This window comes from Motacilla alba, chromosome 17 (genome assembly GCF_015832195.1).
Source record: "Motacilla alba alba isolate MOTALB_02 chromosome 17, Motacilla_alba_V1.0_pri, whole genome shotgun sequence".
Classification (NCBI taxonomy): domain Eukaryota; kingdom Metazoa; phylum Chordata; class Aves; order Passeriformes; family Motacillidae; genus Motacilla; species Motacilla alba.
In genome coordinates this window covers 3728089-3750891 of record NC_052032.1, presented here as the reverse complement: position 1 = coordinate 3750891, position 22803 = coordinate 3728089, and the positions used below count along the sequence as shown (strand labels likewise).

The 22803-nt window shown below is 50.3% G+C and overlaps 1 protein-coding gene across 1 annotated transcript in view; it reads left to right on the top strand.

Annotated features, from left to right (window-relative positions):
* The window catches only part of ASTN2 (astrotactin 2), a 323686-nt gene that overhangs the window by 39893 nt on the left and 260990 nt on the right, over positions 1-22803 (top strand). The window contains exon 2 of the mRNA XM_038156713.1: positions 14407-14594. Coding sequence (XP_038012641.1) covers positions 14407-14594 — 188 coding nt within the window. The remainder of the gene's footprint in view (positions 1-14406; positions 14595-22803) is intronic.

The following is a 22803-nucleotide window of genomic DNA, read 5'->3' as shown; positions in this document are numbered from 1 at the left end:
TCTCACTCTTGCACAGACTTTTCTGGAATCCAAGTAGAGAGTGCTGTGCAGTTTGATTGTTTAGAAGTCACTGGAGTATCTCATGTTCACTATTTTAACAATTGGAGAGAGGCTTTTATTTTCTCCAGAATCATAAACACAATCTTCAGTGTGTTTTTTGGAAACAATAAAGCTAAACTCTAATAACCACACATTTTCCTTGCTTTATGTGCACACATCCTTGGGGAACAGGCCCTCAAGGACGCTGCTTTTAGTGGAGTTTTAACTTGCTCAGGTTGGAAAGTGCTGGAGAGCTGGATTATGAATTTGCTTTGGTACCTAAAGAAATTTTTTTTGCCTTTAAAAAATGCTCAAGGTGAGCTAAAAAAGCACCTCTGGAAGAAAAAGGCAGTGACGTAACGTGAAGATATTAGCACCACCATCTGAAAATCAGGCTTCATTTAAATGTCATATCTTGCAAACTCCTCTGTACAAGCACTAATTAGCTCTCTTCCATCTCTTTCCCATCCTGTGAATAATATTGTTTTCTTTTAGACGAGATCAGAGGCTCTCGGAGGCAATTTATAAAGGAGGATGCTCTGCTACAGACAGAAAACCACAGCAGGGAGATGAAGGGACACAGTTCCTAAAGTATTTAGCCACCTAATGGTGTTTTATTTTTTGAGTGCAGAAGTAGGTTAGGGCCTGAGTTCCATCTGTGGTAGTGATTTTTTGATGGAGAACTCACTTAATAAGGTAGTTTTCATCCAGAAGTGTTGAGAAATCCAAAATGCCACGAGATGCTCCAGTTTTGAAGACTCTTTTGGGGGAGGTGGGGGGAGAAAATCACATCTGCTCAGTGTGACAGGGGTGAGCACTGCACAGCATCTCTAGGCTGCACCTATAGAATCACGGAATTATAGAATGCTTTGTTTTGGAAAGGACCTTAAAGCCCATCCCATCCCAGCCCCTGCCATGGGCAGGGACACCTTCCACTATCCCAGGTGGCTCCAAGCCCCATCCAGCCTGGCCTTGGACAATTCCAGGGATCCAGGGGCAGCCACAGCTCCTCTGGGCACCCTGTGCCAGGGCCCCACACCCTCAATAGCAAAGAATTCCTAATATTTAGTCTAAATCTAAACCTATGGCTGAATCCTTGTGAGCCTCACGTGCCAGGAGCAGGGACCCCAGCGTGTGGGACATCGGGGGGACAATCACATCTGTAGATCCTGAAGACTCAGCACCAAAGGGCTGAAGGAGGGTGAACCTGTACACCCAGTGCACAAAGGACCTTGTGGGGTGGAAAGCTGGCGGGGAGGAAAGAGGAGGGGATGAAAAGTGCTGCTGCTTTCAGAGAGAGGACAGTGCGTAAATGCAGGCAAGGGCCTCTCTTTTTGGGAAGGGAGATCTGATCCAGCAAAGATGGACAGGCTGCGGGCTCTGCTCACTGTCCCAGACAGCAGGAGCTAATTACCAGGGCTCTGTCACAGCAGGGACGTTTGCCACAGCAGTCTCTCAAGCTAACATGGAGTTTCCACGTCCCAAACCCTTTGATGCTTGTCTGAGAGCATCAGGGCTCTCTGCTTTCCAAAAGGAGCTCTCCGTGGAAGAGTGATAAATGTGCTTAATTTTTGCAGAGCTTGTAGCCTGGTTTTATCCCAGGATCCGTCTCTGGAGGTTTTATTAGCTGATGGTGTCTGTAGGAAAAAGTCAAAGCGACTAGACAGGAACAGCCGTGGAATTGATGTAGGAAGCAAGAGCGTGTTTTGGAGATAATGCTTCTCATTCTTGCCACGCTACGTGCCGAGTTTGGGCAGTGCATTTCCAGTCCTGCTGGAGTTTTACAGCTGCTGCCTGCCAAAAACCCCTCTGGCTGGCCTCCCACGGGGCTGGGTGTGAGCAGGGATGGGTGCCCTGCTCTGGAGCATGGGGACAGGTGACAAACATCCCTGTCCCTGCGGGTGGCTCTGATGAACCTGGCACAGAGGGGGCTCTGCCAGGTGTGCCCGGGCTCCAGGTGTCAGGAGGGGCCCAGGAGAGTGGGTGTGGGGAGATGATCACCCTTCCTTTGAGTCTGGCAGAGAGACAATTTGCAAACATGTGTTGATGCGTTTCTGGAGGAAGCCAGGCACTAAATCATCACCTTGCATCCTGCATGCGGATTCGTCCAGGGAACCTATTTAATTAGGGGATAAATTTAGAAATCAATTATTTGCAGAAACAGTTTCTTTCCCTCTAATGAGGCTGCAAGATTCATCCCCCTCTGCCACTTTCCCATGACCTTTGTGTATGCAGATCAAGGGGAAAAGTGCTCTGTGTCTCCTTTGTCTCGGTGTAGGTGTCCCTTTCTGGGCAGCTCCTGTGCAGCTTTCACTGAGGCTCTTGTTAGGACAGCAAATGAGACCATGCTGCTGCTGGATCTAATAGTGGGGGAGCCAGATAATGCCATGGATTACCCTTTCCTGCTGGGGAAGCTGCAGGAAAAAGGCTGGAATGGGGTGGCTGGGTGGTGGCTGTGTGTGGTGTCAGCTTCAGGCTTTGGTCTCTGCCCCTTTGTTGCTTCCAATCTCTGACAAATTGCTCAGCTTCTCTTATGCCTTACCCGCTTTTAAATGGGGAAAAATTGTTTTGCTCCCAGGCTTTGAGAAGCCTTAATAAATTTGGTTGCTTTTATTATTTTGGGTTTTAACGTCTCCTCATCTTACGATGCCACTTTCTGAGCCCTGCAGGACTTTGCTGTGCTCTTACATCAGCTGCTTCCAGTTCACTGCAGTGGGAGTCAGTCCAGAGAGAGGTGAGAATTTTCACAGCTAATCTCAATAAACCTTTTTGCTTCTGGCAGCCTGAGGGTTTGCAGCCTGCAAGGGCAGCCCTTGGCTCCAGGGCTGAGGCTGCCCAGGGGATTTGTCCTGCTCAGCGGGGTCTGGCACCCTGGATGGCATCTTTAGGAGCAGCAGTCTGCTCTCCCTTAGACCTTGCTGGGCTTCTTTCCTGCAGAACTCTGGTGGTGCTTGGCTGGTGGGAGGATGTCGAGTGTCCTGGGCTGGGACACGCTGGGCCATTCCTGTCAGGGTGTCCTGGGCTGGGACACGCTGGGCCACTCCTGTCAGGGTGTCCTGGGTTGTGACACGCTGGGCCATTCCTGTCAGGGTGTCCTGGGTTGTGACACGCTGGGCCATTCCTGTCAGGGTGTCCTGGGCTGGGACACGCTGGGCCATTCCTGACAGGGTGTCCTGGGCTGGGACACGCTGGGCCATTCCTGTCAGGGTGTCCTGGGTTGTGACACGCTGGGCCACTCCTGTCAGGGTGTCCTGGGCTGGGACACGCTGGGCCATTCCTGTCAGGGTGTCCTGGGCTGGGACACGCTGGGCCATTCCTGTCAGGGTGTCCTGGGCTGGGACACGCTGGGCCATTCCTGTCAGGGTGTCCTGGGTTGTGACACGCTGGGCTATTCCTGTCAGGGTGTCCTGGGCTGGGACACGCTGGGCCATTCCTGTCAGGGTGTCCTGGGCTGGGACACGCTGGGCCATTCCTGTCAGGGTGTCCTGGGAGCCTTGCTGGCTGCTGGGGTAGATAAACATGCAAGGTTGCTCCTGGTTAAGGTGTCATAATCTTAAAGAGAAAAAAATTTTCTGTGAGATTTCAAGAACTCATTTCTGGAGGTCAGAGCTGGATTTGGGGTTTATTGAGTATCCCAGACAAACCTGGGTACTTGAGTGGTACCTTGGATAGCTGGCAGGCTCTAGGGGCTTTTCAGGGAGCACTCAAAAGCCTGTCCTGGAGATGAGGTAACATTCTTAATCCTTCGGCAACCACTGTGGATGTCTGCCTTGGCAGCAGAGAAGGGAGTGAAGGAGCCTCCGTCACAATCCAGGTGGAGGGGCAGCAGCAACTGCTCATTCCTGGTAACTGATATTTTTGCCTTTTTGGGCAAGGGCATACCCAGAATTTTCAGACTGTTTGGCTTTGGATGCACGCACCTGGTGCTCCAGGTGACACAGAGGCAGAAGCTCCCAAGTAATCCACTAGCTGCTTTTTTTTTTTTTCTCTCCTGAAAATACCCAACCAGCTCCTTCTCCTTGGAAGAGGGCGTCCATCTCTGAGCAGGTGGAACTGTTTTAGTGTTTAGTTAGTTTAGAACTGTTAGTGGAAGGCACCAGACCTCCTCTCTCCTGTTTTCTCCTCCTCCTCTGCCTGTTCCACCCCTCCCCTTTGGGGGGGCAGGTCCGTGGAGGAGCCATTGTAGAAAAATTACTAAAATTACTTCACAGTCTGAGCAGAGCCCTTAAGCTATCAAACTGCCTTATCATTTTAAGAGGTCTGTTTCCCAAAGAGAGGTTTAAAAATGCAGAGGACTTACAAAGCTCTTGGCTGGTTCTAATGGAGCTCGGAGCCGTGCTCACCCCGCGAGGCTGGCGCTTGCTCCTCGGCAGCTGTAAAGCAAATGCACCTCTCTGCTTTGTCCTGGAGCCTGCCTGGCTTTGCCACACTCTTCAAGTCACCTGAATAGGTCATGTTGCCCTTCTGCTCCTGTCACAGCTTGCAGGGAAGACAAGCACGTTCCCTCTCTGTCCCTTTGTGACAGGTCTGCTCTGCCCTGATGCCCACCCTGCTGTGCCGGGCTGCCCTTGCCCTGCTCCCAGCTCCCAGCTCCTGCAGAAACTCGCAGACAAAGGGAAAGTTGCTGTTGCTGCAGTTGCCTGCACAAGGAAGAGGCCATAGGGGTGGCTTTCTAAACATTTTCCCTTTGCACAAGCCTTATCTAGTGCCATCCTGACAGTGCCCTGCTGCCGTGGTGTCTGTGCTTGAGGCTGTCCTGGGAAAAGGCATCCCCAGCCCAGCCCTCTTGGTGCCCAGGAAAGGGAAGCAGCAGCAATGCAGGCAGGTGGGGCTGACTGGGCTCCTTCCCCCTCCTTCTGTGGGTTATGGCACCAGCAGAACCCATCTGGCCCTGTTTCCGTGTGCCAGCATTTCCTGTGCCCTGGGAGCCGTGTGCTGCCCCTGCAGGTGATGCACAATGCCCTCCCCGTGCCCCTTCCCCAGCCACCTGCCCTGTGGTCCCTTGGCTGCAGTGAAAATTCAAGTTTGTGGTTATCAGAGGCAGCAGCTCTTCCCAGCAGCCCATGGTTGTGTCATTGGATGCTTCAGATCCATTCAGGCTCCAGCAAACTCTGGTGTCACCTTAGAGGCACAGATGGCTGAGCTCTGCCAGGCCTTGGGGATTAAACAGGGTTTTTTTCTTACGCAGGTGCCTTGTGAAGGTTTTCAAAGGCCATTCCTCTGGATGTGTGGTGGGAATAGACTCTCTAAGGCTTGTGGTGGTCCCACAGGAGCCAGGCTGGGTTTTCAGACAGGCTGGAGTCCCATACAGGGCTGGGACAGTGTGGAGAGGTGTCCCATGTGGCACCTGCAGCGGGGCAGGCCAGGTCCATGCAGGGCTCAGGGCTGGGTGTCATTGCCTGTGCTGATGCAGCAGATCTGTTCATTCTCTGCCCATCACTGGGTTTTCTGAGCCAGGAAAGCCCCACAGTCTGCACGAAAATCTGTCTCACTTGATCCACCCTGAGCACGGAGCCGGGCCAGTGTTGTGTGCCCCTTCACTTCAGAAAAGCTTCACCGTCAAAGACACGGATTTCTTTACCAGAGATTGATAACTGGACCATCACAAAATGATGCTTTTGCCTTTTAGGGAGACCTCTTTCTCCCCATTTATCAGGTCTGTCTGTTAGATTTGAGGATCTGGAGCAACTGGGAGCAGAGGGCTGTCCCAGCTTTCCCCAGGCACTGCCACGAGTGCAGCTTTCATGGGCCAGCAGCTCTTTCCCCTGTGACATGAGGAAAGAGCTGGCTCTTTCCTCTTCCTTGTGCCTTCAAGTGCTGCTTCAAAAGTAAACACTGCATTTCTCTTGGGTGAGCCAGGAGCCTCCAGAGAAGTGGCAAAGCTTGAGGCTTTTGCTAAAACTCTGAAGAAAACTCCCATGCCTTAACAGAGGGTGAGGACTGGGGCAGGAGAGGGAAGGAGTGAAAATCCATGCATCAAGGCACCTCCTTCACATACACCTCTCTGGCACCTTGGCCTTCACCTCTGCAGAATACATGAAGGAGGGGCTTTGATGCTTGAAGTCACTTTCCTTCACCTGCTTTTTCCTCGTGGCAGCATCACAGAATCCCAGGATGAACTAGGTTGGAAAGACCTTTGAGATCATCAAGTCCAACCTATGACCTAGCACCTCCTCATCAACTGAACCTTGGCACTGAGTGCCACGTCCAGGCTCTTTTAAACACATCCAGGGAAGGTGACTCCACCACCGCCCTGGGCAGACCATTCCAGTGCCCAGTCACACCATGGAGGGGCCATGGCTGAGCACCCCTGGTGCTGCTCTGAGCCTGGTGCCTCCTCTCTCTGAGACAGCCTCACCCAGGAGTGCTGTCCCCCTTGCTCTGCCATACCTGGTGCTTCTCATTCCAACAGAGATGTCTCATCCATGTGCCAGCAATCCCTGCAGGAACAGATTCCAGCACTGTCTGCCTTTGGCTCCCGCCACTGGCCAGGGGGAGCCTCTGCTGACAGGTGAAGATGGAATTGAACGGAAAGGAATTGAAAGTCAAAGAGTACTGTAATAATTTCAGAGTGCCTGAGGCACCACACGGAAGCCCTGGCATTATAAACAAGGGTAATGTGCTGGAGCCTGAATTGCAATCAAAGCAGCTGCAGGAGCACACTGTGCTGAGCTTCTCTGGGGTTTGTGGAACCAGACTGAGATCTGTGGGCAGCACAGGCAAATCAGTATCTGCTCCCTGATGTGTCCAGGGGCCCTAAAGCCAGAGATTAGAAAGGCCAAAGGGATGTGGAGGTGGCACAGAAGGCTCCAGAGCTAAGACCAAGAGAGCTGAGTTGGAGCAGCCTGACCCTCTGGTTGTCTGAAGTGTTTTCAGGGGCTGGGCCTGGAAGGGGCTGGCTCTGTCCTCCCTGCTCACCCTGGCTCATCTCCTGGATGATGCAGACTGCAAGCTCTCCATCCAAAGTGAGGAGGTTTTCTTGTTTTTTGGGTTCCTGTTGAGCTTGGGATCTGCCCTCACCGTCAGTTGCATTGCTCTGGTTGTCATGACCCCTTTGGTGGCAGCTTAGTTCCTCCCACATCTGTGTGGTTTTGAGGTGAATGGTCCCAGGAGCATGCCTGAACCCTGCTGCTTGTTCTTGTCCTTCCAGCAGAGCCTGAAAACAGCCAAACCCCCTTTACTGCAAATCCCATTTGGCCTAAACAGCCAAACCCCCTTTACTGCAAATCCCATTTGGCCTAAACAGCCAAACCCCCTTTGTGGGGTTTCACCCCCGGATTGGGGTGACCCCAAAAGATGGAAAAGTCCCTCTTCCAACCCGTGCCTTCGAAGAAAGACTCAGTAGTCTTCTGTTGTCTGTTCTCAAGGTTGTTTATTGTTGGTTATCTAAAAGATTCTTCTCCCTGAGCTGCTGTGGCCCGTTCAGCAGGTCAGACAAAGGCACACTGCCCTCCCAGGGGCTGCTGCCATCTTTTATATCATATATTACGTACTATATGTTTATGCTTTTTCCCCAGTACCTACTATCTATATTGAATGGTGACTTTCTACTCTAAACCAATCTGTGAGTGCCAACATCACCAAAGACATGGAGGCTAGGAAGGAGAAAGAAGGAGGGCAGGGCACACCCAAATCCCTCCATCTTAGAACTCCTGACCCCCATGTACAAAACTTGGACCCCTGCGTACAAGGCTTAAAACCCCCCCTGTACAGCACTCAGAAATCCTTCCTTTCACTTCGTGACCACTTCTACTACAATGTCTAAACTTTTGTGACTTCTTGTTCTTCCTGCAAAGTTGGTAAACTGTTCCATGGGTCAGATTCAAAGCCACAGGGGTCTCTGGCTGCATGCCAGGGTCTCAGATGCTTTTGACCTGGGTCTGGAACATCCGAGAATGTCTGCGGGACATTCCGAGTTCCGACATCCTTTACTGCAAATCCCATTTTGCCTAAACAGCCAAACCCCCTTTACTGCAAATCCCATTTTGCCTAAACAGCCAAACCCCCTTTTCTGCAAATCCCACTGGCCTATCCGAGGTCAGGTGTGTGACAGGGAATGCAGGGAATGGCAGAGTGCTGGGAGGGAATGCAGAGTGCTCCAGCCTGCACTTGGTGCCAGCAGGACCCCCCTTGGACCACCCCAAGAGCAGGCTGTCCCTAGCCCTCCTCCAGCCAGCATCATGCCTTGGATTTGGCACTGCTGGGATCACGACTGGACTCGATGATCTCAGAGAGAGTTTCTAACTCAAACCATTCCCTGATTCTGTGTCCATGCAGCCCCACACAGCACCGGAGCTGCCCCCAAAATGCCCTGCAGGTGCAGCCTGTGTTCTCACAGACAGGAGCTTTGAAAGGAGATGATCAGAGCGAGGTTGTCATCCCTTTTTTTCCCCTCTTTCTTAAATTTCTGAGCTTCTCTATTACTTTTTATGATCTGCAGCTGCGTTTGTGTGCTGCCCCAGGGAGCTCTGTGAGGGGAGAGCAGGGGAGGAGGTGTGTAAGGGAAGGAACAGGAGTGGAGGGGAAGGGAAGGAAAAAACCTGAGCTAATGATTCGGATAAAAAACTCCACCACATTGCCACCAAAAGACCCAAACTCTTAGAACTCTTAGGGCCTGTTTGACTGCAGAATAGCCCCCCTGGGAGCATGGGGGAAGCCCCATTTCTAGAGTAATTTTGGAACTAGTCTGCACAGAGTGTGATAATCTGTTCCACAGGGAGCAATCCTGCGCTGGCAAGGGCACTGGGGAGAGCTCTCTGTTTATGACTTTCTGCATAAATTTGCTTTATTAGCATAAGTGGTAGCTAGCACTGAAGAATCTCTAAACTAACACTTTATCCAAGGTCGGTGCCTCTGGAGAACGTTAACTCAGGAGAGCCCCTGGAGTAACAGCAGATGGAACGGGGTGGCAGGCAGGATGAGGGGTGTGGAAGAAGGGGGCACAAGCTGGAATGGTGTCTCTCTAAAAGGAAATACAATCACTGAGCAGATCCCCAGCTTTTCCTCTGCCAGGTTAGGATGCTGAGTTGTGCAGGTGGGATGAGGAAGCCTGGCTGCAGGGTGCAGCTCCTGCTGGCATGGAGCAGGTGGGGAGGAAAGAGGCCAGAGGAGCCTGGATCTGTGCACTGGAAATTACTCACTGGCTCCTTAGCCATCTCCCCAAGCAGCTGGTGCTGAAGGAAAGGTGCCCAGCAGGTCTGAGCAGTGCTGGGGAGCCAGGAGGAAGCACCAGGAGCGTTTGGTTATCTGGGGGCGGGGAACCTTGTGGGGATGAGCTGCTTTAAGCAAAAGGGCTTATTTTAATAATGGCCTTCAAGAATGAAATAAAAATACAAGAATCATGGTAGATTAGCAAGAACAAGCCAATTAAATACAACACAGGCTTTGTAAAGCACCATGACAGATAAGGCAGGGCTGCAACCTCCCCAGAAATGGTGAATGTTGAGGCATTGCATAAGGTTGGGGTGGGGGCTTGGGAGAGCTGGTGAATATTTCAGGCTTGGCAGGCTGCCCTGGAGAAGGCAGAGGTGAAAAGGCTGTCCCTGGCTTCAGTGAGACCAAGGGGGAGAGGAGGGAGGAGATGGGTAGGGTGGCCAGGAGCCTGAGGCATGGAGTAACAATCCTGCAACTTTAATATTGGCTGTTTCATTTTGTATTCATCACGTCAGCATAATCTGCTTTTATGGGAATCGTCTTGGTTCCCAACCAAATGCATTTAGGCCCCTTTGCTTTTAAGTTTGATTGTAATACAAGTTGAAGATTTCAATGAAATGTTTATACGAAAGGGTTGTAGCAACAGCAAAGGGAAAAAAAAGGGGATTAGAGAGTTGGTTGGAAGGGATCTTGCCGTGGTCACTGCTGTCCCCTGCCTTGTCCTGGATGGGTGACCTGCTGATGGGCACGTGCCCAGGTCAGAGGCTGAGCCCTGGGGAGAGTTTTGTTTGGATTGCTTGTTTGATTTCCAAGGCAAATATTAAATACTGTAGAAGCTGTGTAAGGCACAGAGCTTAAGGAAGAGCAGAAATGCTCTGTGTGCCTTTTTCTTACTTCCAGACCATCCTCAGGTGGTACCGAGGGCTGGCGGGGGCTGCCCCTGGGCTCAGCTGAGCTGTGGGGTGGGAGGTGATGGCAGTTGTGAGGTTCGGAGAGGCACCTGGGAGGGACAGATACCTGCTGGTGTTGGGGAGAAGAGATTCCTCAGATCCTCTGCTCTGGGTTGGAGGTGGTGCCTGCCTGGGGTCTTTGAAGGGGAGAAGTCTGGCTGCCTGCTGTGGGGAAGGAGGATGCTCCTTGTTTCTTCATTGCCTCCTCTCTGCTGAGCACAGTGAGCAGGTAGGAAGGGGGCATGGCAGATGTTTGATGATCTGTTTGGCTGTTTCACTTGGTGTTTTACCCACAAAGGGCTGTTTGAACCCCATCTGATAGCTCCCCATCCACTAGATACTGAGATTTTCCACAGCTATACACCACAAGTGCTTTTCCATTGCCGCACATTTAAAACCTTAACTGTATCTCATTCAGTTTTGGTGCAGGAATGCCCTTAATCTGTTCCAAAAGCGTTTGAAAGCTCTGATAACAGCCAATCTTGCTGCAGACTATTACATTCTGTCTGATGGACGGGCTTTCACTGCTGTAACTACAGCAGGTAGTGGAGTGACAATGTGTGTCCAGTGAAACACAGGCAGAGCAATATCAGTGTCAGGTATATGAGGCCAAAAAACTTCCTTCTGTTTGGGGATTGAGGGATTCTGCAGCTACAGGGCTTGAAAAGCTTTTTTTATTATTATTATTTTTTATTGTGAGTGGTGGATCTGATTGAAGGCTCGTGGTGTCCTGGGGGTGCTGGGGTAGTAACCAGGTGGCCTGAAATGAAAGCTCAAGCACACAAGTGTTTATAAGAGTGTGGGAATGGGTACCCAGGCTTGGCAAGTCCATGTTTGTCACAAATTTCCTGGCTGCTGGGTTTGCTTAAAATTGTGAAATGAATGTTAAATTGAAGTTTCTACTTTTGGAAGAGACCTTTTGAAAATGAAACAGGCTTATCTTCAGTCTAGGCTAAAATCCAAAAAATTGCCTATATTTCAGAACTCCTGAGAAATGTTCTCTGTGATCCTTTTAAACATCCCATGCAAAAATGTGTGTGTGTAAGGGAAAAAAATTGGAGAAAGGTTGACCCTGGAGGATTTTTCCTTGCTTCCCTAATGTGATGTAGCCTTTGGAACTGCAGCAGTGGGGTCCTGGTGGCATCCACGTGGTCTGTGCTGTGGGCTGGGTGATATAACCTCCTTGCTGAGCTCTTCAGGAAAGGTCTGCTGCAGGATATGTGTGTGATGAGTGTGTAATGCTGCAAATCATCCCCTCCTGTGGGTGACTGTCCCTCTGGATAGAATTAAGATTATGGCTTTGCATAACAGACTCTTTCCCTTGATGCTTCCCTGCTCTCCCATGGCCTGTTTGCCTCTGAGGATGATCTTGGATTTCTGCTGCAAAGCTGAGTGAGTGCTTTTGCTCCTAAAAGTAACATTTGTTTTGATTTTAATTAGACAAGGAGATGCTTTTCAGTACAGACCTTTGAAGTATTGCTGGGAAGATGACTGCAATTAAGCAGCCTTGATATTTCTCTCATTTTATTCTTATTTTTACTGCTGTAAGAAACCTTCTGCTTGAGCCTTGCTTGGAGGGGGGACAGACAGGATTCCTTCCCTGAGGTTCCCAGGTCTTGAAGGAGCTGCAGGGCTGCTGTGATTTACAGAGTACAAGCAACACCCTCTTGCTGCTGATTTGCTGCAGCAAAGAGCCTTTCATGTCACAGGAGAGCAGGGTCCTTAGCACGATGTCAGGTGGTGACAGGGATGTGACAAGGAGCCCGTGCATCCCCTCCCAGGCACAAGTGTGAGCTCCTGCTGGATCCAGGTGTGGTCAGGAGCTGTTTGGTTTCTCTCTGAGTGCTCAGAGGTGCACAGGGGTTGGGGATAAGGAAGGTGCAGTGCTGGGGGCAGAGGCAATGAGCAAGCCCCTCTGGTGAGATGGAGGTGACACAGTGGTGGCTCGGGAGTGCCACCAGTGAGGTGCTGAGTCAGGGATCTGGCAGTAATGGGGTGGCCTTGGCCCTGCCCTCAGCCCTGCAGCACCTGTGGTGTGATGGGTCTTCTCCATGAGAGCTTGGTTGGCTCTCTTTTGGTCCATGTTGGGAAGCCAGGAGCTTGCTCCTGGGAAATATATTGATTTCAGGGGTGAGAAAAACTGTTCCTGAAGGATTGAGAGGTTTTTCTGTTGGGCTGGGTTTGTAGAAGGGCAGGTGCCTGGTCTTGTAGCCTGAGTGGCTGCTCACCTCCCAGGTGTCTTGTTGAAGCATCGTGTCCTGCAGGGTGTGGGTGGCTCCTCAGGACAGCCTCAGCTGGGCTCGTTCCTTCCTTCCTCTCCACTGGGAGCTGGAACTGGATGTGCTTTTGCCCAGCTGGGCTCAGGATAATAAAATGCAAAATGCCACCAGCATTTCCTGGCTGCTTTGCCCCCAGAGGAGCCAGTGCTGTCCTCCCGCTGACCCTCTGCAGCCGAGGAGGAGGAGGAGAACTTTGTCTCTGTTCCCACTGTGGTGCCAGAAGCACCTGAGCTTGTGTTCCTGACTGTTCTGGGGCAGCCACACCTGCAGACAGTGGGTCAGGGGCTGACAGACCTGGTCTCTTCCCAAATAGGAGGGAATTGAATTTGGGTCTTCCTCAAAGCTGCTGAAGCTGTGGGCTCAGTGACTAAGGAGACCTGTCTTGCTTCCCATTGCTTATACTGGAAATGGAAAAACAAACACAAAAATATGTGGTGAAGGAGAAATATTTTGGCTCATTTTGTACTAGTATTTTTTTGTTTTGTTTTGTTTTTTGGTTTTGATTCAGCTGCCAGACCCATTCTCTGCAGAGATCTGTGTGCAACGTGCTGGGCAGCTGTGGAGCTGTCAGTGCTCCTGGCCCACTCAGGAGCTGCAGCTGAGGCTGGGAGCTGTTGCCTCCACAGGTCTGGGGGTCTGGGGGTGCCCTTTGGGTTCTGCAAAGCCCCAGTTCAGTGCCCTAGGTCAGGGAAGGCTGGTGGTGTGTGCTGTAATCCAGGGTGCCTGTGCTGCAAATCAGGACTGGGGGATGTAAAACCACCAGAAGCTGCAGAAGGTGACTGACAGGGGCAGCTCCAATGTCAATAGATATTTGTCAAGGCTGGAGGTTTTCCCTTGCTGCTGGAGCTCACAGTCTGTGCTGAGAGTGTCCCTATTAAATACAGCTGTGCTGCTGCCTCACAGCTGGAAGAAGGTTTCCATTGTAAATGCCAGAATAGTGTGTTCTGGTGTCTGCAGCCTGCCTTGTCTGGCACTGAGTGGCCTCCCTGAGCCGTGAAACTCCCTTGGGCTTGGCTGCAGCTCCCTGGGAGCTTCGTCCAGCCTGTTTCCTGGCAAAGCCACAGGAGGTTTAGGGCATCCTGTGTGATTTGCTGTTCTTGCCTTTCTATTCTAGAAATCCCCAGGCACTCTGTAGCCCCTTGATTTTTATTAAGAAAGACAAACGTTTCTGTTCATATGTAGGGGAAGTAGCAGGTAGAGGCTAAAATGAAATAGAAGCAATTCTGGGGGTGTAGGAGCAGCAGGGGGTAGGATGGTCGGGATGGATGGAGACCAGAGATCTCTGAAGCCAGGTCTGGGAACTCGCGGTTCATTGCCAAGGGCCTGGGGGCACGGCCCTGCTGGGAGCTGCCAGACCCAGAGAGGGAGAGACAGGGAAAGAGAGTGGGAAGAGGAAGAAGGCCAGAGAGTGGTAAAGAGGATGAGAGACAGGGAAAGAGAGTGGAAAGAGAAAGAAGGCCAGGTAAAGAGGATGAGAGAGAGCGCCATGTTCCCGTTACAATACCATAAATCTTCTGTGTTGAATATTCTAATTCTCACTAACCAATCTAATACAAGATACAAATCCTATAGCATTTACACACATATAAGAATCATTACATTACCACACTGTGTTACATTTTAAACCCTAAAAACTCCTCGTTGGGCCCCCTCTGCCAAGCTGGTGGGGTCTGCTCTGGCCCTGGGACCTGTCTGCAGGCAGAGGGTATTGTTTCATCCAAAGGGGATCACCTTCAGCCAGCCATACCATTGTTTCCCAGTTGTTCAGTAACTAAGGTATCTCAAAGCTTGCTTTCATTTCAATCTCACCTATAGTTTCCATATTCTCAAACTCTTTTGCCAGGCAATCATATTTATAAGGCTTTCCTGTTTCATCTTCCCCAACATGGGAGTAAGACTCAAAAGTCCCAAGTTCCTTGATAATTCAGAATAACGCCTTTGGCACGGTGAAAGCTGACCCTGAGCTGTGTGTTGTGTCCCTGCAGAGATGTCGGGGACGGTGTCGGACATTTCGCTGGTGCACTGGAAGCAGCAGTGGCTGGAGAATGGCACCCTGTACTTCCACGTGTCCATGAGCAGCGCTGAGCAGCTCTCCAGGGCCACCCCACCCAGCCTCCAGGAGCCCTCGGAGATCGTGGAGGAGCAGATGCACATTCTTCACATCTCAGTCATGGTGAGTCCCAGCTGCTGGTGGCATCGGAGGGGATGGAGGGACCCCCTTGGAGGAGGGGGGTGAGGAGCAGGGTGGTGAGTCTGGTTTGCAGGTGTTTGTGTCCCTTCTTGGTTGGGTTTCCAGACAGGGAGAGATGTGTTTGAATAGGCCAGGAAAAAAAAAAAAAAACAACAAACAAAAACCAACACAGTGCTTGATCTTCTGAGAAAATTAAACAAAGCAAAAGAGTGTGGGGAAGAAGCTGTTGGGAGAGGAACAAGGATCCTTGTAGTTCCTCCTGTCTGTGCTGGAGAGTGGTGAAGTGCCAGTGGAGGTTTCTGCTTGGTCTTTGTGTTTGGGCATTGTGCAAAGGCAAGCTTTTGGGCTTGGCCATTTCTTTCTGAAGATGAAGTTTTATCTTTGAAGTGAGTAAGGGCTGCAGCATTTCTTGCAAAGGACAAGTCTGACCTAAAAGTAAAAAGATGATCCAGTGCGTTGAATGTCTCCATCTGGGGTGTTTGTGACCTTTTAATAATGCACTGTTTATGTGCTGTGCTGCCTTTTAAAGTTTCAGTATCATATGAGGTGCTTGCCTACATGTTTGGATCTGGTCCATGGTTCCTCCGTGTTTTAGAGCTCCATCTGTAAAATGGGATTCAGTGTATTGTCCCTTCAATCCCACTGGGATAACATACAGAAAAAAAGGAGTAGGGTTGGTATATCCAGTGTGTATGCGTGCCATTCATTTGCCAAAGCAAGTCTTTAAAGGGCCTGAGGATCCCACACAGCAACCCTCTGCAAAAGGTGAACCTGTTCATCTCTTAGAATCTGGGTCATCTCCACAGCTCTGTCCTTAGTTTTGGAAGGAGGAACAGAGACAATGGCTGCACAAATCCTTTATTTTTAAATTTTTTACTTTATCTGAACAAGCAGCTATTTGGCTTTTACAACTTAAATCTGGTTTTTTGAGTGTCTCATCAGTGGGACTTCAGATCTGGCACTGAATGCATGTGAGAGAGGAGAGAGGCTTTGCATTGGGGCTGTTGGGCAGGATGAGATGCAGGATGATGGAAGGGAAAGGAGCTGGGGGCTGCATCTTACTGAGTTGGATAGGGAATGTTTTTATGTCCTGCTGAATTGTCAATGGGATGGAGTGTTGGAGAGGGGGAAAGGGTTAGAACTGCACACTTGGAAAATGAGCCTGGAAATATAAGTGAGAGACAGAACAAAGAAAGAAAACAGCACAGCATGTGTGGGTGTGAAAAGCTCCATCCCTGGCAGGAGGTTTGAGTGTGGGATTGTTTGGCTGTTGTGGGCAAACTGAGCCCTGCAGAATTGTCCTGTGTCTGTGAGGTGACTCTTTCTCTGCAGCCTGGTGCTTCCTGCTTGAAATGCAGATTTTCTGTAGAAGGGAGAGATTCTTGTCCTCAGCCCTTGCTGAAGATGATCTCTAGAATACAGGAGATGATTGTAATGAGTGGATGCTTGGGAAGTTCCTTTGAGAAGCTCCTGGCCAGAGCCTTCCTTTGCTGCACCTCAGAATGGGGGGGCAGTGGTGCCGGGGGATGGAGCTGACAGCATTGCTGGCCATGCCACAGAAATGTCACAGGAATGGGTTTGGCCTCTAATCCCAGCTTAGCCAGGGAAGATGTGCTTTGCCAGGGGTGTGTGAGCGCCCATGGCTTTGTTGTGAGAGTTAATTCCTGCCCTGTACCTCTCTTCCCTCCTGCAAAAGCAACAGGAGAGAAGGAGTTGTTCCTGCCACACACAGTCAGCTGTAATTCCACTGTCTTTATACATCCTGACATTGCCTGCAGCAGGAGCTGAGGTGCTGGACACGGATCTGGGTCTGGGATGGCGTCTGGGCTGCACATGTGTCCCTGGGGAGGCAGGAGCCCTGCAGATCCCTTCCCTGGGTCAGGACTGCAGCACAGGCTTGAAACTTTGCCCAGATTTTTCAGAAGGTTCATTAACTTTTTGAGTGAACCCAAGCCAAGTTTTGAGTTACCAGCAAAGATGATTCTGTTTTGTTGGTTTGTTGCCTTTTTTTTTTTTTATTATTTTTTTTTTTTTTATTCCTTGAGGCCTCATGGAGTTCTGTAGGGGAAATAAAATGGGCACAGCTATTTGTTTCTTGGGTGGAATATTTCACCCAGGTCCCTGGGCTGCTTTCCCACTCCTTTATTTCCTTTCCTGTCCCCAGCTGGAGCACATCTCAGAGGGCCCCCATCACTTGAGCTCCCCTGCCCCAGCAGTGGGGTTCCCTGGCTGTGCTGTGCTTGGCACAGGGGGGCCCTGGCTCCCCTCTCCTGTCCCCACACTCTCTATGTCCATATCCTTTTTCCCTTAGGATACAACCTGTGTCCTCCTTCCCAAATACTTTCCCTTCCTCTTCCTGCCACGAAGCCCAGTGTCTCCTGTGTGCTTTCTATGAGCTGAACACCATCACTGCTGGGGACAGGATTCCAGCCCAGCGCTGCCTGGGCATTCAGGCTCTGTGTGCCCTGTCCATCATCAGCCCAGCATCCCGCCCCAGGGGACAGGAGGGGACATGGCAAAGTGCTTCCTTCATCTCCTTTAAGTGGCTCTAACACTTTTTTTTACCTCTGTGCTCGTGCTCCAGGTGTGTTAGAGGAGGTGGGGAAGGTTGGCCTGGGGGGATCTGGCTACTCCCTCTCCTAGGGAGCACTTGGCACAGTTATTGGGCAGTGAGACATCTCCAAGCCAGGGCCTGGTTGGGTTTCTGAAGGTGTTTATGGCCTGGCTGGGAGCTCCTGCTCTGCCTCTAAAGCCAAGACCCCCTCTGTGCTGCGTGGGGGCTCCAGGGAGGTGCAAATCCTGGGTCTATTCCTCCTTCCAGTGATTCTGGCTGTCAGTGCCTGGCTTTCTGCTTTGGGATTGGTTTGCTTCCAGTGCAGCAGGGCCGTGTCCCTGTGGCCACCATCTACCCCTGCAAAGCACTGACTGACTGTCACCCTCTTCACACCTCCCTTCCCGAGCTCAAGGGCATTTTTGACAGCAAGATAATACTTAATTTTTATTTTTTTTCCCTTTCCTAACTGTTTTTTCTTAATCTCTCCCCAATGAGACATAACATTAATTACTGCAGTTAAAGGGAATTCAGTCTCCATTACTCTCTGCCACCCATTTCCTCTTGGCTTGAGCATCTGAAATTTGTCTCCCAAATGAAAAGAAGGGATAAAGGGAAACGAAAAACAAATATGCAAATGCGAGATTTTATTTATTTACCCTTTTTTTAAGCACAGTGTCAAGTAGAAAGGAATCAATATTTTTGTCATTATGCCTGTTGTGTTTTTTCACCATAATCTCAGCTGTCATTTGGGTTTAATTGTGTTGTTTCCTGTTGTGTGGAAGTAAATCTTATCTGTTTTGGATTAAAATTCAATGAAGGTCACAGCAGCTCGAAAACTTACCAGGCTGCAGCAATTAATGTTCATTTGGCTTTGATAAATTGGAATGTTCCCCACAATGGGACTAGAGTGGATTTCAGAAGCAATAATTCTTCCATTAACTCAATGATTCCCTGCGTGATGGAGCGTCTTGTCACTGCTCTGTTTGTCATCTGTCACTTCAAGGATCTGGGCATATGCCTGATATGATTTATCATGATTATTGGGGCTGCTTGTGTCAAAACATTTTAAACCACTAATTACTCCAGCCTTGTAAATTGCTGAATTTAACAAAACATAAGAGAGATTTATTTTTTTGTTGTTCCCCACCGCCGTGTCCCGGTTAATTTATTGTTTTGTGTGGTGTTAAATCCAGCCCTGGGCCGTGTCTGGAGGCTTTGGCCAAAGAGGGGTTGTTTGTCAGGCTCTGAGGGGTGGGTCTGGGTGGGACAGACAGGTTTTATCTCTGCACTGACCCTTTGATCAGGCATCAGTAGGGCCATTGCACCCTGGCAGTGTGGGGATGCAGGTTTGGGAAGAGGATGCAAAGCCCCCTCCTGTCCTGCGGGTGGGTTGATGGGATTTCCTCTCTTGTGAGTGATGCCAGTCAAAAAATAAATCTCTCTTATATGGGATACCAGAGCCAGGACCATCCCTGCAGCCTGGGAGGTTTAGAAATGTGCTCTGTGCTGTCTCTGCTCCAGCAGAAATAAGGTGGGTTTTTGGAGAGTGGTCATGAGGAAAAGCCTCGTTGCATCTCATGCCATCACCTTGCAAGGGACCATTAAAGTGTCTGGAGAAAAAGGTGACCAGACCTCATCAGGCTGCTTTTAAAAAAAAAAAAAATTACTATTTTTTATTTTTAATGCCCACTTTCTGCTGGCTGTGCTGGCAGCAGACAAGTTATCTGCTGCCTTCTAGGTCTGCCAGAGGACTCTTTAACTCATATTTGTGGAGTTTTCTTTTTTCCTCTTCTTCCCATACATCCTGATGTTTCCCTAATGATCAGCTGCTGGTCCTGTGCTCCATCAGCCCCTGAGCTGGGCGTAAATTGTGCTCTTAACTCTGCCCTCTGCTTTCACATCCTGCTCTGAGGTGGAGCTGGGAAGGAGTCCTGTGCCCCAGTTCACCCTGTGCTGTGTCCTGGGCCCCATCCTTGGGGCTGCCTCAGGCTGGGGCAGCTCTCCAGTTCCTTAAGGAAAAGAGCAAGCAGGTTTTTGGGACCTGTGACCACCTTCAGGAAAAAAATCTTTCCTGTGAGGGTGGGCAGACCCTGGCACAGGGTGCCCAGAGCAGCTGTGGCTGCCCCTGGATCCCTGGCAGTGCCCAAGGCCAGGCTGGACAGGGCTTGGAGCAGCCTGGGACAGTGGAAGGTGTCCCTGGGGTGGCACTGGATGGGCTTTAAGTTTCCTCCCAACCCAGGCCATTCCATGATGCTATGATTGCTCTCCTTCCCACAGGTGGGTATAACATCATACCAGTGCAACTGGGCTTAGCCAGCTTGAATGGCAGGGGAGAGGAGGCTGAAAACCTTCTCAGGGCTGGGCTGATTCCCATTGTCCTCAGCAAACAGCTCTCAGGGGTGACTCCAGATCCTGTGGCCTTTGGACACATCCCACTCGGGCTCCTTCAGCCCCAGCATTGCCTCAGGATGGCCATTCTTTGTGGGGTTTCTCATTTCCCTACCCTGCAGCATTTTGTCCTCCTTGGTGCAGAACTTCCCAGTGGATTCTGTTCCCTCCCTTGTGCTTGCATGGTGTCCTGTGGGATTGCTGGAGCACCCGGCTTCTCCAGAGATGCAAAACCTTGCTCAAGCCTTCCTCTGGCTCCTTGCAGCTTGTCTTGCTGATGGCAGCACTGGAGCTCCTGTCAGCCAGCTCAATGGGAGAAAAAAACCCTGGTGTGACATGAGTAATGAGGTGGTGAAGAAGGCACAACATCTGTGTCATCATTTCTGCACCAGGAGGTCAACCAGATTCATCAAACATGCACTTCCAGCTTGTGATGTGTTTAGAAATTAATTAAGATAGGGAGAGAATTGCTGCTGCAGCAGATTTTCTTATCTGAAAGGTATTAAAAAGCTAAATTGATCTCCAATGAGCTGTTTTTATTTAAAAAAAAAAAACAAAAAAAAAAAAACCACAAACCAAAACCTAAAAGAAAAGCTCTAAAACCCCTGGGTTCAGCACGTCCCTGTGTGAGAATCACATGTGGGGAGAGGAGATGGAGCTGCCCACCCTGATGTGGAGGTGCACAAGCATCCCCAAATCCCTGGGATGGGGATGGGAGCTGCAGGCTCTGTGCTGATGGCAGACCCTCAGACCTTCACCAGTCCTCCCCACGCTGCTGAAGGTGGCCCTCGGTTCTTTCCTGGGCTTCTTCAGGGTTCCTGAGGGACTGCTGGGATCTCTGCAGGCTCAGGGGGCTGGAGCTCAGCCCAGCTGGCAGCTGAAGCCACCAGTCATGCAGGAGCACTGGAACTGGGGCACAGAGGAGCTGTTGCTGGAAGAAAGTCCCACTCCCGTCACCCTGGCACTGTGGTGGCATCTGCCCTTTCCCAGGATGGGACATGCTTTGGCTCCAAGTTCCATTTCCATTTTAATGTGCCATTAACCAACTTCTTGCTGTCGGGGAGAAGGAGCCTCTTCCATCCACCTTCCCCCTCCTCTCCACTCTCCTTTGCAGAGCCAGTATAAAACGGGGACTAAATGTAGTTAATGATGTGCTCTGATATTTAGGGAATTAATTTTGAGGGATTTGTCTTCAAATTGTCACTTTTGTGACAATGACACCTGTTATGCTAATAATTTTTCACCAATCCCTCTCAGTTTTCCACCTTAGCTCCCGTGAATACATTAGACCCTCTGTGGCTTTCTCTCCATCAGACTTTTTCCACCCCACTGTGTTAAAATATGTAACTGGAGTATTTGATTTGCATCTCTGATAAAGGAAGGCTGAATAAATACTCTCAGTTCATCTGAACTGAGCAGCAAACTTAACTTTCTCATCTCATCCCCAGAGCAATTGAACACTGGGGGGAAAAGCAGCCCTGGGAAGCACTGGGATGGGGTTTGGATTTTGCAGATGGCATCGAGGGTGTGGGAGGGATTTGCAGCCTGAGAAGATTTCCCCAGCCTCGACGTGCTGAGAATCGAGCACGGAAGGGAAAACCTAAAAACTCCCATTGGAAAAGTGGCCAGGGTTGTCAGGGATTTGAGAGATGGGAAGGAGGGTGCTGAAGTCGTGAGGAGATGGAGGAAAAAAATGCCAGAGGGAAGATTTTGGGAGTGGGGTGAGGAGCACCAGAGCAGTGTGAGCTTGTGGCACGGGGTGGGACACGCTCTGTGCCTGCCTTCACCCCTGGCCAGGTCCCTCTGTGCTGCCAGCCCTGTGAGGGTATTTTTATCAGTTTGCTGATCTCAGAGGCTCGTCTTGAACTTGTTCCCTTCCTTCCTCCTCCTCACTCTTCCCCTTCCCACCATCTGTCTGTGAAAAATACTCACATCCACAGCACTGCAGGGTGTAGCTGGTGCCTGACCTTTTGGTGGTGTTTTTTTTCTTTCCCCCGTGTGGGACAAGCAGATGGAAATCCAGGCTTCAGTGGCGTGGCTCTGCCTCAGCTCCTGGTTTCCATCCCTCTCCTCCACGGGTTGCTTCTCACCGAGCTGCTGGGCTCCTGGAGAGAGCAATTCCACGTGGGAGCCCCGTGCTAATCCTGTGTGTAAAGTGCTGGGAGTACTGGATTGGTACCTTTGAAACATTGATGTAAACACAGGAATGCTTTGCAGCTCCCAGCCTGGATCTAATTGCTTGAAACTGCCAGGCTCCAGAGTACATATGGCATTAAAATTGGCAAGAAATGTTATTCCAGGAAAGCTCCTGTGGATGCTGCCTTCTCCAGTGATGGCTGGGTGTGGGTGTCCTCTGGCTCTGAGGTTGTACCTCACAATGGAGAGTGTTTTCCTGGGAATGCTGGCAGGGTAGAGGGTGTTGTCTCCTCGCTGCTGAGGCTGGGCTGTGCTGGGGGATGCCTGACACTCTTTAGTCCCAGCAGGAATATTGTCATCTCCATCTTTCTGTTGGTACAATATGGGCTCTGACCCAGGGCGAGGAGCCTCACCCAGCTCTCAAATCCCTGTGGGCTGAAAGCTGGGCTGGTCTTCAGGCAAGCAGCAAAATGCCTTTTATTTTTTTCTTTCAAACCTTGTGTTATCTGCAGTTCTCGCTCCTCTCAGTTGTTCCTCGTGTTTGGATGTGAGCTGGAAATGTTTGCATCTGTTCAAGTGTTGTCAGTGTCAGGTGCTGGCTCCTGTGAAGGTGAACTGTGCCCAACCTCATGCAGAACAGCTTCAAGGTGCTTGTGAAAGATGTTCCATCACAGCACCACGAAAGGCTGAATTCTCATTTGATTGGCAAAGCCCAAAGATGGGAGTAAAGTGTTAACGACAGGATGAAATGCAATATCATATTTGTCCCCAGAAATATATTTGTTCTCAGTTTGGGCTTTCCTTTTTTTCCCATTTAAAAATAAATTGGACTTGGTTTCACAAGGCACTGCGATGCCGTGAAAAGGCAGAGCGCTTTTTGTTCAGGGAAGTGTCAGAATGAAATGTTTCTACTCTTCAACACTTTCTATATCCTCCCCAAAACCACTTACACTTTAGTTTCAGCTGATGTGAAACTGTCTGAGCAGATAAACCCTTCCTGGGGAAAAAAAAAACAAAACAAAAAACCAAAAAAACACCTTTCCAGGCTCTGTGTGGAGTACCTGTGCCTGGAGCAGGGGAGATGTGGTGCTGAGGGTCTGATCATCACCCTGG